Source organism: Eulemur rufifrons, chromosome 7, assembly GCF_041146395.1.
Source record: "Eulemur rufifrons isolate Redbay chromosome 7, OSU_ERuf_1, whole genome shotgun sequence".
Classification (NCBI taxonomy): Eukaryota; Metazoa; Chordata; class Mammalia; order Primates; family Lemuridae; genus Eulemur; species Eulemur rufifrons.
In genome coordinates, this window is record NC_090989.1 from 227,328,813 (window position 1) to 227,343,843 (window position 15,031).

Here is a 15,031-nt window from a genome sequence, read left to right on the forward strand (position 1 = left end):
CGGCTGTCTGGCAGTGTGTATTTAAAAATGTCAGTGGCCAGCCTTAGTCTCTATCAGTGCTGGAAGGTTTAAGGAAAAGCGTGGGCTTAGTCTCAACGTGCAGTTCCACAAGAAGAACCACAGTGCCACTGCTGAACGTTACTGCTTCTTTCCCACTCTACCGGGCAACTCTCCATAGGGTTTTTAACTTTAAGCCCTTAGGCCAAAACTGCATCGGGAATAGGTAACCTCCCTGGCTGTACTAAAAAGCCCTGGAAGTGGTGAGGGGGGAGTAGGGTAGAGAAATGAAGGTCTTGGGGCAGCTGGTCACTCCTGGTGGTTTTCATCAATTCCTCATCCTAGCAGGACTTTCCCATTACTCTCCCACTCCCTAGCATTAATGGATGGGGTTATGGCAGCGGGTTTCTAAGTGAACCCGCAGGTGTTGGTCCTAAAGCAATTCTAGGGAGAGGCGAAAGCCAAACTTGAAACCCTGTGTTCTGATGCGCTCTGGTCATCCTTTTTCAGGGCTTTAGTTACCTTCCTCAGAGACTCTCCCACACTCCACCTCTCACTCTAGTTCAACACTGACTTTAGCATCTTCAGCAGTTTCCTGTTGCTGTTTCTGTAACCCACATTTTCCTCTCACTTACAGTTCGTATGGATTTGATTTTGAAGAGGGAAACAGCAGCCTGCAGTGGTTCACCATCATCCCAGGAATAGGAGCCTTTATTTCTTTTTCCTGACCTTGCTGTGCTGAACAGGGTCTCCAGCCCCATCTCAAATGGAAGAGCTGACAGTGGGTGCTCTCTCTGTTTCCAGCGTTTTAGGAGATGCTAAGACATTGCTCCAATTTACTTGGGAAACATTTTATGAAACTATTTTGGATTCCCAGAAAGGACTACTAATGATCAGAGGAACAATTTTGTCTCTGATTGAATCCAAGAAGTTGTGAGGATCACAGGAGTAAAATTCAGACAAACACCTTATCTTTCCTGAAATCAAGTTCAATGGAATGGGCTGGATGGCAGGCACAGTGGATGAGAGCTAAAACTCACCGGAAGAGGGTGTGTGAAATTCCTGAGATGTTAATAAGGAGTCCTTTTTAAAAAACTGTGCTGCTGGGGTCATTTTATGATCAGAAATGTTTAGTAACAGGATTTTTTATTGGAAGTTTGGGATGGAGGCAAGTACACACAAATGGCACATCTATTGCTTCTACTTTTGACACCCAAAGTAGTTTGAGTCCCTTATGTCAACACTTGCCCAAATGATGATTCTTCAGAAAGAATGCAGCTTCTAGAGAGGATGTAAGTCACAGAGAGGGCTCAGGTTAGGGGAAGAGAGGAAGCTGTGGCACTGCACAAACAGCCTTTTGTGGAAACTCACAAAAAGATAAAGACCCAGGTCTGAATCACTGACCTCAGAGTAAATGCTGCAGCAAACACCCATGATGATAAGGGCCTAGAAGCAGGTCTGCCTGATGATAGCTCAGTAAAGTCAGGTTGCGATCAGGGACCTGTTGGCGAAGGTTCACTATCCATTTACTGCTGGTATGTGGTAATCCTGGAACTCCTGGGCTTTCCTGCACTGTTAGAGTCACAATCCTGGCTCTCAAAGTGGCCCAAATCATTAGGCTGCTGTGGACACCTTTTTAATTACATGCCAGGCTCACAGAGAGCCTCACCTCTTGCCCCCTCAATCATTGTGGGAGTCGCTGTTAACTAGTATACCTACTGAGTGCTGAGAGTTATTGATCATTAACATGGTTGGGTACCTGAACCTAGATGGGTGCCCTGAAACCCTTTCTTTTGCATTTGGAATCCAGATTGATAGGATATATATCCATATCTATGTCTATGTCTTCATTGACATCTATCTATCTATCTGTGTTTGTAGATAAACTGGCTGATTTGCTCTATTTTCTCTCTTTAGATTGGTAAATTGTGACCCTGAGAATATGTGATGGGCATCATTTGCCAGTTCTGTGAACCAGAAAAGCAGAGGAGGCAAGTCTGCAGAGATAGAAGGATAGAGCAACTAGGCCAAAGCGGGTAGAGGTGAAAGATGGAGAGAGAGTGAGCTGGGTCAGCTTTTCAGTTCCATTCCTGATACCTGGTTGCATTTGCACCCTGTGTCTTGCCAATAACTTTTACTTCTCAACTTAAGCAAATGCAGGTTGATTTTTGTTGCTTGTAAGTAACACAGTAGCTTTCTTTTGTCTGGTTGTGCAGAATTTCTCTTTCCCCCCTAATTGCTTGGCTTTACCCCCCAGTACTCTGCTCTCTGCATCAGTCCTGAGGCTGAAGCCCAGGGGAAGTGATGCCAAGAGGGGATGGGACTCTTTGGCACTTCTCTGTGCAGCTGTAGCCTTTCTGAGTGGCGGCTCCCCTGCCTGTATGATTGCTGTGGTTCCCATGCTTTGGGATGACATGCCCATCGACTTCAGAGCTCTCCTGGAACCTCTCTCCTGCAGCACAAAAGGCAGTCTTGTCACAGGTCACCTCCTAGATCCATTTTCATCTTGGTGAATCATTAATAGTACCAACTGCCAAGTGGACTGGCCCTGGCTGCAAAGTCCTTCATGGTTTGGGAATATGAGGGACAACAATTTCATAGCTAACTTTTCAATGAACATGCTGGCAGAAGAGGGAAATGACCCAACAGGAAAATCAGTCATGGATTCTGGAGAAAATGCTGGGATAGGAGGAAGCAAAGGGACAGCACAAATGCATGTCAGAGCCATACAGATCATCTGCTTCAATTCCTTGAATTTTACAGGTGGGAAAGGGAAACCAATATTTATTAATTGCCAGCCATGTGACAGGCACATGAATCCCCCAAGAACTATGTCACTCAGGTATGATCCTCATTGAACAAATGAAGAAACTGAGGTTCAGAGTGGTCAAATATTATAATTATGTCGCTCCCCTAGAATCAGGTCTCCAAACACCCAGACCAGTGCTCCTCACATCTCACCATGCTGCCCTTATCATGGCACAGTTTGTATGGCTGAAACAGCAGTGATCTAAGCCAAGTTGGCCAGACCTAGCCAGGCAGCCTGAGATCTACTGCAAGGAATAGAATGTATCCAGAGCCCAGGATTTCCCAAAGCAGCATTACCTCCACTGTGGGCTATGAGTAAGTGTGGCCAATAATAGCTCAGCACAACCAAGTAAAGTTTTAATAAGAGCTAAGGTCCTAGAATGGGCAGGGGTGGAGGAAGTGATCACAGAGGAAAAAGGAAGAGTCCAGGCTTCCTGTCGTGGTTGTCTCATTTGCTAGCTGTTACCTTGGAAAACCACTGCCTTAGCACCTCAGTTGCTCTGAGGTATCAAGGGAGGCACCAGGACTGGACAGCATCCAGTGACTGAGCTCTGAATTTCTCAGGCAGCCATGGGAGCCTGAACCATAAATGGGTCTCTTCCACCATGGGCCCTCAGACAAGAACCCTTTCTGGGGATAGGAATTTGGCCTTTTGAAAGTCTAAGCAGAAGTGATCACAGAGTACATGCAGCGAGAACAGAGATGATTTGGAGTTGATGATAGAAGACCTGGCTGTGTGGGTAGGTAACATGGATATGCCCCACAGTATCCCACGGAGACTTTCAGCTTAATGTGCATGCAGATTTGCAGTAGGGGAAGTGGGGCATTCCATAAAGCAACTGTACAATGGGTCACACTACATACATGGGCAACTTTTACAAAGGACTGCACTATACAGATGTTCCACGTATGGTATTTGGGGACATAGTTCACAGATGTTCATTGTTGATTATAGAGCACAGCCAAGTCAGGAAGCACTTGGATTAGAAATAACAGTGCATTATTTTGTTTTAAAAAGTATTAGACCACGACAAATGTTTGCATTGTGCATCATTTGCTGTCTGGCAACTGTCAAGGTATTTATTGAGTTCTGATGCTCCGACACTGCTTAACGATTTTTCATGGACTTTAGAATCTCCACTGCATATCTTCTCTCCTGGCATTTGGGGTCTATTGACTCTAAGGCTCTAAGAATTCTCCAGGCCTGCCTCTAATATTTACAGGGCCTGGGGCAAGATTGCAAAGGGAGGCCTACAAATGTATAGATCTAAATATTTAAAAATTCCAAAGCAAGCTAACAAAACCTGTTAAATGAAAATACATTATGATTGAAGAGAAGGCCAGTCCCTGGCCTCCTGCCTGTGACCCACCTCCCTTCTCTTCAGGGCCCTGGGTTCATCTTCAACCATGAGGAAGCTTCACGTTCACATACAGACACATCAGTCTTCATGTCTAGATCCATCCACAATCCCACAAATAGCCACACCCTGGCTACCCCTCAAGCCTCAGGATACACACACTGTAGACCTGATGCACTCTTGGGGGAGGTGGATATGGGAAAGAAGTATGTGTTGGCCTTGGAAGCAGCATGGGGCCATTTTGACAAGGAGTTCTGGGGTTCCAGATACCCAGAGTGAGTCCAGAAGGGGAAGGAGAGTGAACTTTGGGTGGAGACATCCCTTTGGTCACATGAATTTCCCATTTCATGGGGCGAGGAGTAGCTGGAGGATGGTCAGAGTGGAGCCCTTTGAAGCATGGGGCCCAGTGCAGGAGATCCTCTTGTTTGCTTCTAAAAAAGTGGTACTGTCTTTTCTGATGGCCCGAGGAAGGTGTCAAAGAGGTATCTGTGTACCACAGTTTGCACTGGGTTTAAGATAAAGACAGACCCTTGGAGGCAGCCTCATCAGAGGATTTTTTGACGTGGGTGCACTCTGGGCTAGCTCATTTCCTTCCTGCTTTCGTGCACTGTCTCAGAACTATGGTCCTTGCTGTGGTCTCTTCACAAATGACTATTCCACACAGGATGCAGGAGCAGTGATTTTTAAAACATGGCAGTGACCCTTCAGAGAGTTCTTAGCACGTGCCTGGGACTATGTCAGATAATCTACATATTTATCTCATTGCCTGAGACAGGCATTATGATTCCTGCTGAAAGATGAATATAGGCTCAGAGCAGTGTAGTTTAGGAACATGCTTCTTGCACTGCAAAGCATATAAGTGGCATAGAACAAGGTCTGCTTGACACCAAAGCCTGTGACCTTACTTGATGCCTCCTGGGAGAAAAGAAAAAGCAATAGGTCATCCACCTCTCTCCAAAAAAAGAAAAAAAAAAATCTCATCACTGTTCCCTAGGGAGGAGTATGCCAGCCTTGAAAGAAAATAGTCTTGAGATTTTGAAATCCCAGTGACTGTGTGCGTGCGTGTCTGTGAGTGTGTGCGCCCAGTGCATTCGTTATTACAAACTGGGAGACAGTGATGGGGCGCCTATGTCTTTCCCCAATGCCCATGGGCAGGCACAGAGCTATGCTGCTCAGATCCCCAGCTACACAGACTGTGGTTGGTTGACAGCATTACTTCTTTCAAGGTCTGCCTCAGCTTTTCAGCTCTGCGGAGGGACCCAGCCAATGAATGATCAAGACAGCGATAGCGAAGACACTATTCTGTGTATGTCTGTGTGTCAGAGTCAGGGGGGCAGGAGGGGTACAATCTTCAGAAAGGGTGTGGTACCATAGCCTAGCTATTTCCGCCCAACATGGGACTCTTACAGTCTTTGCTCCAGAGCATCCAGATGGGCTGGCAGAGCCTCTGTTTGGTGGCATCACGTATGATGATGCCCTCTGCCTAATCCAGCTTCTTCCCTGTTCTTTCACAGGTGTAACTCTCCAATAAACCTTTTGTGCACCCAACTGTCTCAGCAGCCGCTTCCTGGAGAACCCAGCTTCTGCAGAATCTCATACTTCACGGACAACAAAATAAACCATTTGGAACGCCATTCCACTAGAATATAACACCACGAGGACAGGGATATTTTCTTTTCTGCACCATCCCTATCACCTAGAGTAGTGAACTGGCACATATTGTTGGGTATGGAGCTCAGTAAATAATTGCTCAATGAATGAATGAAATCCAAACAAATCTCTGCATTTGCTCACATTGGGATCAGCTGGGTCTAAACTAGTTCTTCTTGTATTTCCCCCTAGTTCACGCCCTCCTCCTCCTGCTACACATGCATACCCCTTCCATCCTCCTTCTCGTTCCCTTCCTCAGTTCCTGGGAATTCATATGAGGCACAGTTCTCCGTGCTCAGAACACCTCCTGCAGTTCCTCCAACCACCTTCCCCTCTCCTGCTCAGCTTCTCTTCCTCTTCCTCTTTCTCAGGAAGCCAGGGCCCCTTTACAGCTGCCATTTCTACCTGGCAGGAGCAAATGCAGATCCAGGCTGGGCTCTGCTGCCATCCCACCTCAGAGTGGGGGATGTTCCCAAAGAGCATCCTAAGGTACGCTGGCCTGACAAGGTGCTTTTGAAATTTTTTTAATTGTCTGTTAGGTGTCAGGCATCATATTAGGTGCTCTGCCTGCATTCTCTCTTTTTTTTAAATTGTGGCAAAATATACATAACATAAAATGTACCGTTTCATTAACCATTTTTAAGTGTACAATTCAGTGGTTTTAAGTATATTCATAATTTTGTGCAAACATCACCACTATCCATCTCCAGAACTGTTTCATCTTCTCAAACATAAACTCTGTACATGTGAAACAATAACTTCCCATTCTCCTCCTCCCCCAGGCTCTGGTAATCACTGTTCTACTGTCTACCTCTATGTATTTGACTAGATACTTCATATAAGAGGAATCATACAGTATTTGTCCTTTTGTGTTTGACTTATTTCAGTTAGCATAATGTCTTTGAGGTTCATCCATGTTGTAGCATGTATTGGAATTTCTCTTTTTTTAAAGACTGAATAACATTCCATTGTATTTATAGATCACATTTTGTTTATCCATCCATCTAATGTTGGGCCTTTGGGTTGTTTCCACTTTTTGGATATTGTAAATAATGCTGCTATGAACATTGGTATACAAGTATCTGAGTCCCTGCTTTCAATTCTTTTGAATTAAGAGTGGAGCTCCTAGGTCATAGGGAAATTAAATGATTAAGTTTTTGAGGAAACACTAAACTGTTTCCACAGTATTCATAAGGTGCTTTTTGGAAATTGCGTCCTCTGGTTGACAGATTGCACCCCCTGACTCTCTCCTGGAGGGTCACGATGCACTTTGGCACAGAAATGGCTCCGAGAGGTCCTTCAGTGAAGACACCTGTGCAACTTTGACCACTATTTCCTGAACTAATTTGATGATGGAACTGTTTTTGCAGAGTAACTAGTAGCATACCATCCCCTGCTGGTTTGGAAAACAATGCTCTGAGCTCAGCAGGCAGACACAGGAAGGGCGGTGGCTCAGGGCCCCAGGGTCATGGAAGAATTAGAGCACAGAGATGGGACCACCTCCCACCCTCAAACTGTCCTGTTGGGTGCCTTTCCTTCTCTTGGCGTCTCTGCACATGCTCTGTTCTCTGCCTGACATAGCCTTTCTTTGCTTCTTGAGGTTCTACTAATCCTTCAGGACTAGCTCAGACATTCTCCTCCCCTTTCCTATGGAAACTCTGACCCAGCCATCTATCTCCCCAGGCAGGATTTGCGAGCTTCTATTATGCAATGTCACCCTGTTAAATGGTCTGCCTCCTCCCTATACCAAAGTTGGTCAACCTTTAGTTTGCACAAGCAACCACTCACCTGGAGAGCTTATTAAAAATGCAGATGCCTCCATCTCACTAAAAATTCCAACTCAGTAGCTCTGGGCATTCAGTAGTTCTAGAATGTACATTCTTAACAAGCCCCAGCCAGTCTTCTCAGGCAGATGATTCCTGTAGTCCTCTTTAGCTCTGTGAAAATCAGAGCCACTTCTGCCTTTGTTTATGTAACACACAGCAGGCATGCAATAAATGTTGAATGAGTGAAGTGTGAGCAAATGAATGAATGGATGAATGAAATAACCTTAGTTTCTTCCTCTGTAAAATGATGCTTGGACTGGATGTTCTTTAAGCTTTCTTCTGGTTAAACTTTTCTTTATATAATTTGAGTTATTGCACCCAAAATACTACGCTCTTAGTAGCTTTACTATCAGAACTATACAAAATACACAAACTCAAGCACATAAGACCACCAAGGAGACCTGCTGAAGACGATTAGTCCAAGCTAATATTTAGCCAATGACCGGGACTCATGAATAACCATATTTTTGAAACTACCACTTTTATCACAGGCTAGAGACACAAAGAGAGATATACACTTGTGCCATGTGAACTCAGTCTCATTCTCTCCCGTAAATGTGAGTTCAACAAGCAGCATTGTCAGGACTGACAAGCCCCTGCGTTTGGGAATTAGGGAGCGAGGCATTATGGGAAACCATGGACCAGGGAGGGGCCGGGGTGTTCGGCCGCCTTCCTACGGCGTGGAGGGGGCAAACCGTTAGCACGGTCAGGACCCCCTGACTCTGCTGCAACCACTTTTCAGAGGCGTCTTGGAGCATAAAACCCTGATTTTCCTTTCCCTAAGAACCCTGCAGGTTTTGAGAGGCAGCTCCAGCTTCTCACAAGAGCTGTGGCCCGAGAAAAATGAAGTCTCCCATTACTTATAACCTCTCAGCATTTCAGAGGAAAAAGGTTGGCTGTGGCTGCCAAGACCCAGCAAATATTTGGTTAGCTTGGAAAGAACGGGTGCTCATTTTCCAATTCTCACAGATTTCTCTATGCCCAGTTCCTTTTATTAAAAACTTTAAATCCAGAGATAAAGTCGAATGGCACTCCAGGCTCTACGCATTCATCTGTATCCCGGGGAGCAGAACCCAGGATCTAAACAAAGAAGAGCTTAATCAATAGAACTCATGAATTTCCTCTAGGAGCAGGACCCAACCTAGCAGAAGAATAAGCAGAGGGGCTCCTATCTGTGGTTTTCTTTGAGTGGCTATTTATGGGAAGGGCTTGGGGAAGGCTCCTCCATTGGCTAGGGCCAGCAAGCTATGGCCCACGGGCCAAATCCTGCCTGCTGCCTTTTTGTTTTTGCTTTTGTACAGCCTGTGAATTAAGAATTTTTTTAAACCTTTTTATAGAGTTGAAAAAAATCAAAACGGTATTTCATGACATCTGAAAATTAGATGAAATTCAAATTTGTGTCCATAAATAAAGTTTTATTGGAACACAGCCACATCCATTTGTTTGTATATTGTCTATGGCTGTTTTTCAGCTACGGTGCCAGAGTACTTGAGACAGAGACCTTCAGAGCCTTCAACGCCTAAAATAAGTCCTATCTGGCCCTTTGCAGAAAAAGTTTGTAGATCCCTGGAGCAGGAAATGTAAGACTTGGCTCTCACTGGTGTTTGAAATAAAAACTATGAAACATATAAGCACAGTTAAATAATTATAAATCAAACACCTGTATAACCTAACACTTGGGTCAAGAAATAAAGCATTGCCCGTCAGCACCCCAGAAGGCCCCGTGTGCCCCTTCTCCCCAAAGTTGATCAGTACCTGGGCCTTTGTGATAATATTTTCCTTGTTGTTTTTTACATTTCTACCATCTAAACTCTATAATTGAATTTACTTGTTTTTGAACTGTGCATACATAGATTAACACTGTGTATTTGCCTTTGTGTCTGTTCCTTTCTCTCGTGATTTTTGTAGACTCAACTCTGAGTTATTGTGTGTGACTATAGTTCTGTCATTTCCTTTGCTGTCACTTCCATGGCATTTTACTATGTTACGTGGGCAAGATTCATTTATTCATTGTCCTGCTGGTAGGCAGCTGGGTCATTTCCAGTTTGGGCTATTGAGTAACATTGCTATGAACATCTTGTATCTCAACTGTCACTCACGTAAGAGTCTCTGGAAAGGAGTGGAATTGTTGGGTTGTAGGGTACGTGGACCTGCTCCTCTGCCACTTAATGCAGAACTGTTCTCCAAAGAGGTTGGAACAAATTACATTCCCACCAATGTTCTCCTTTTAGGAAGCTGAAGAGCTCTTTGTGTCTCATCAGTCAGCACTATTTCTGCCTCCACAACCCTGAACCAACGGTGCCTGCTCTCTCACCTGAGGAACCAGACAAGGTACATGGGACCATGGTCCCTTCTGCTTTGTATCTTCCCTTAAAATAATTCTGCAGTCTTAAAAACGTAGCAAGAAAACAGTCAACTTTTCTAAGAATGATCCTGGAGATGTGATCTCTCTTTGACTCACATGCTTTGCTAGCAGGTCAACGAAGTGGAAGAATATCCTGACCACCCTCTCCAGCTGCTGATGGGAGCGGAGGACAAAAGCTCATTGCAGTCGAAGGGTCAGGTGGCTTCTAAAGCCTGCAGAGTTGACAGGATAGGAAAACCAGGGAAATGGTAGCAGCCCCCTTCTCTGGGGAATCAGAGGACTGCAAAGTTCAGGGAACAAGCTCACAGGAAGCTAATGCTTCTGTCTTTTTCTGCAGGGTTTTAGGAAAACAGGGCTGAAAAGACCCCTCCTCCAACTGCCAGCTTGTTGAAACCCAGGCACCTGGAGTACCAGGCGCTAGAGGCATTTCTGAAGCATGATGTAGCGCTACGTTGAAAAGGCACAAATAAACCCCGAACCCTAGCACACATTTATCCAGTTTGTGAGGCGGATTAATAGAATAACCAATAAAACATGTATAAAAGCTTTAATTAAATCTGATGAAATAAAACTTCATGTTTTATTTATGGACACTCCCAACATGTAAAGGATTCAGGGAGACATTCATTTTACTGCCATTTCGTCCTCATATCTATAATTAAATCCAGGCTGCAGCTCTGGCCCAAAGCAATGCGGCATTTTAAAGCTGGCCTTGGACATTCCCTACCCCCCAATCTGCTTTTAATTATAATTACCATCCCCCGTAGCAGGCTGATGGCAAAACAAAACAGAATAAAACAAACAAACAAACAAACAAACAACAGTTGTGGCCGTTGTGTTTTAAAGCGACATGCTGAAGGAGGATTCCAGGCAGGAGGGCGTATCCTCTATTTCCAGTTTTATTCTGTACCAAGTGCACAATCCCTTCATTTTACTTTTGACATAAAAAAAGGACTTCATGAAACAAGACAAAATAACTTATGATTATATGAAACATAACTGTGACAAATCACAAAACTATACATATTAATAGAAAAAAAGTGTACCTAATTCTTTAAAAGATTTATGACAATAAGCACCAGATGTGCCTCTAGAGTAAAATTGGCCCCATATCCAGTATGATATACGCAGTTCATTTCTCTACGTGAGTGTATATAACTATGTACAAGAGTCTGTGTGATTTATGGAAAACAGATTTCCACTTTTCCCCCCCAAAGTGCTTTATGTCAGCAACATTACACAGGATGCTTTGCTGTCTGTACAAAATAAATCTCTTCTGTTTTACACTCACCATTTCTCTGATGAGTGCTTTTTTTTTTTTGCTTTATCCATTGCAAAAAAAAAAAAAAAGTAACCGCAGAAATTCCACACCACCAACAAAAAGTGCCATTAAAAAATGCTGCTATAAAATGACATGGTCAAAACAGTCCAATAAAATAGCAAATAATTAAACTGAACATTTACAGTCACTATTCCCAATACTTCAAGGCAACTAGAAAGTCAAGGTTCTCAGAATGGGGAGCTGAATTTATCCCTGTTCAGAACTGGTATTAGTGTCCTAGTGTGCTTGACAGCTGGTAATTTAAAAACAACTGAACAAAACCAACACTCTGTTATCAGGGGGAACTATGCTGTGATCTACTAAAGACCTTTTTTTTTTTTTTTTCTATTTTACAATCACTTATGTAATTTGGGGGAGACATGGGTAAAGGGAGATACCCCACAGGACCAGCCAATATTTAAATAATATTTAACAGCTGATCAGAGGCTAAATTGCAACTGACATTTTGATGCAGCCCCTTTAGGGAATTAAGACAATGTAGCAAATTAAATGTCTCCAGGCATACTGATTTTTGTTTTTTCTTTTTAACATAATAGGATAATTGGCTTTGGGCTGTGTGTGTTTTCACAAGCACTAGTTTTTTATAAAAAGGGGAATGACAATCTCTGTTCGGATGTTTATGAAAATGGTTACATATCACGACTAAAAAAGCCAGGAAATGGAAGGGAATTATTTTTTGAAGTTTCCACTTACACTGCTACAAAAATGAGGAAAGCATATCCAAATCTTCTGCAATGCTTTGAAAGTAAGCAAGGGACAAATTTTAAGATCAGGAGAGATTCTGGAAACTGAGGACAGTCTGTGTAGTTTAAAAGGAACCTGAATGTGCCACGTCCTGAGCCCTAATCTCAAACCTGCAGCCATCAGTGAACAGGAAGAGGCACCTGAGGGGCTTCACTGCTTCCTGCAGGGTCGCTGGACAAGAGTGCCCCTCAGGGGCTGGGCCTCCGAGTTCCTGCTGAGGAGGGAGGGGCTGCAGGTCTGCTGCCTGCCCCTCCCTGGCTCCCTCCAGGCCAGGTAAAGCAAGAAAGGGGCAGGGTGACTGTGAGAGGCCCTGGTAAGTCCAAAAGGGGGAGGTGATGTCCACAGTTTCTGAGGTTCAGCTTCTTGTCTTGTCCTCCTCCCCCCTTTCTACTTTAAATTATATACAGCCACAGGCAGGGCTGACAACATCAATTGCAATAACACCTTAGCCTTTTCATCTTTTTTCTCATTGCACAAACAAAAGGTATTTAAGTTCCTCACAAAGGCTTCCAAATTTAAGAAAGGATGAATGGTCTCCCTAAAGGTACCAGAGTTTTCCTTTCTTTCTAGAGCGTGACAGAGGATATATGACGGATGTGACCGATGAAGCCAGTGTATGTATGCATGTGTCCTTGCTTAGGCCAAGGGGCACAAAGTCTGCAAGAAGTATGGTGTTTTGTATGCAGCCTGTATAAAGGAAGGCTGGTGTGCTCCCTATTGTAAAGCAGACAACTCATCTCTTGCAGACTTCAACGTCTGCACGGTAACTTAGCACACGGGCCACTAGTCAGAGAATCTGGACTGACCAAGTGCGCTGTAAGAATGAAATCCACATTTGGTTCTTTATTCACCTCCTTCTACTGCATGTTGGAATGAACTCCTGAATCAGGTAGAACTCTACTGATTGTGCAGCCAGACTGGAAGGACCCGTCTGTCAGGATACAAACCGTCACAGGATCCTAAGTCCAACACCAAGCTGTTTCATGGTCTTGTTGAAGACTGTAATGATCTCAGTTTGACAAACAGCATGTTTCACTTTTGTTCCGAAAACATTTTTAGAAAGAGATAAAAGGAACTCTGAAATGTCACAGTACCAGAATGTCAGAATTTACCGGGTCTTTGGGGTTGGCCAATTTTTCTAGCCTATGCCCTAGGACTTGGGATCTTTCTAATAGCTTAAATGACTTTCTATTTAGGGTTGATATAAAACGGCCATGTGCTCTGTGAAAATTCCAGGCCTTCAAACCAGAGATTTAGAAAAGGGGTTGCGTTCTTCCGCCCACCTTCCCCAGAGTGGATGGTGAGACAATGGCGGTGGTGGGCATGTCTGACCCACAGTCAAGGAGAGGGCGAGAAGGATGCAGAGACAGGGTGGGGAGAAGTGTAAGGGAGGGACAGACAGACAGATGAATGGACGTCCTGAAGGAGTAGAGACCATGCAAAGTAACTGGACATCAGGCATTCCTTGTTTGGTTTTCCGAGAGACAGGGACAGCTCAGCGTGTCCCTGTTCTCACGTCTTCCGGCATTTCTCTGGGTGGAACATCAGAGGGGAGGCAATGGGAAAACCAGTCAAACAAGATTTTTCTTTGAACAAGGTCTTTGAGGTGGAGATGCTGAACAGTCAACCCAGGAGGGTTCCTGCTACAGCCTTGGCCATGAGGGAGGGGTGTGCCCACCCCGTCTCCCAGGTAGCCTTTGCTAACTGCAAAACCAACATTCCAGGGTGGGGCCAGGCAGAGCTACAGCTGTGCAAAATGTATGGCACTGAGGTGATTAAAATAATAGCAATTTCCATCCAAAGAACAGACCTCTAAATATTTGTTTTCCTTTTAAAGTAGATGTGTAACAAGTCTTTAAAAACAGCCATAGGTCGCTAAAATATAAAACCTTATTTTGCCGTGGGAGAAACACCGAGAAGCAATGGGTTAGCATGGGATTATCTAAGAGGAAAGCGAAATCCGGGGAGTTTCCAGGAGTCGAGACCACACGATGCTTTGGACGTGGAGTTCCCTCACCTGCCTGGCTCTGCCCCTGCCAGCAGTGAGGGCGGGTGCTGGGTGAGGCAGCCCTCTGTGTCTCTGGCGACTGGGTTGTCCTTCCCTATTTGGAGTATTCAGCCAGAGCCATCCCCCAACTGCATTTTCACACGCACATCATTTCACTGGTGTCCTTTGAGGGTCGCCAGCCAGGAAGTAACAGGTATCCAGTCGACTGAGATTCTAAATTCCCTTTGAGAAGACAGTCCTGCCGGTCACCGGGTCCAGCAGACCCAGAGAGGAAAAGGAGCAACTGCACACATTCCCGCAAAGCTAGCTCTGACCGTCCGCTCCTGCCTTCCAAGGGCACGTCAGCGACTCCGCAGGTTCTGCTGATCGGGTTGACATCCTTCCTCGTGCAGCCTGTGAGGGTGTGAGAACAGAAGGTGGCAAGCAACAAGACGGGTCCAGATGCACAGCAGGGGCCCAGGGAGCGTTTAGCCTTCCGTGTGGACAGAGGAGAGCTGGCTGGGACAGCGGTCCACAGCGCTGAGCTGCAAGAATGCAGCGTCTTCAGGACCGCTGCGGAGAGACTCCCCGAAGAGGCTTGAGGAACCGGAAGGCAAATCATACACTGGAAGAGAAAGAACACAGGAAGTCAGAAACTCCTAATCTACACCGCGCCCACCAGTGTGCAGCGCAGTGCTGCAGTTCAGCAAATGCCAGCCGGGGGTCAGGGCGGCACCCACAGGGACCTAGGCCCTCCAGCGGGGCACCGTCCTCAGGGACCTTAGCGTGAGAGGAGGCTGGCTTGCAGACAGCTGGCTAAAACGTGACCCGGCACAAAATACAAAAGAAATAGAAACAAAAGAAAAGCGTTTAAGGGAAGCGTGAGGGTGGTCTCAAAAGGAGGAGGTGATATCAAAATTGAGTCATAAAAGAGAATGGGATTTTCACAGATGG

The 15,031-nt window shown here is 45.0% G+C and overlaps 1 protein-coding gene across 1 annotated transcript in view; it reads right to left on the bottom strand.

Annotated features, from left to right (window-relative positions):
• Positions 1 to 10,534: 10,534 nt before the first annotated feature.
• Positions 10,535 to 15,031, bottom strand: part of GLIS3 (GLIS family zinc finger 3) — a 433,080-nt gene continuing 428,583 nt past the window's right edge. The window contains exon 11 of the mRNA XM_069474177.1: positions 10,535 to 14,702. Coding sequence (XP_069330278.1) covers positions 14,566 to 14,702 — 137 coding nt within the window. The 3' untranslated portion in view covers positions 10,535 to 14,565. The remainder of the gene's footprint in view (positions 14,703 to 15,031) is intronic.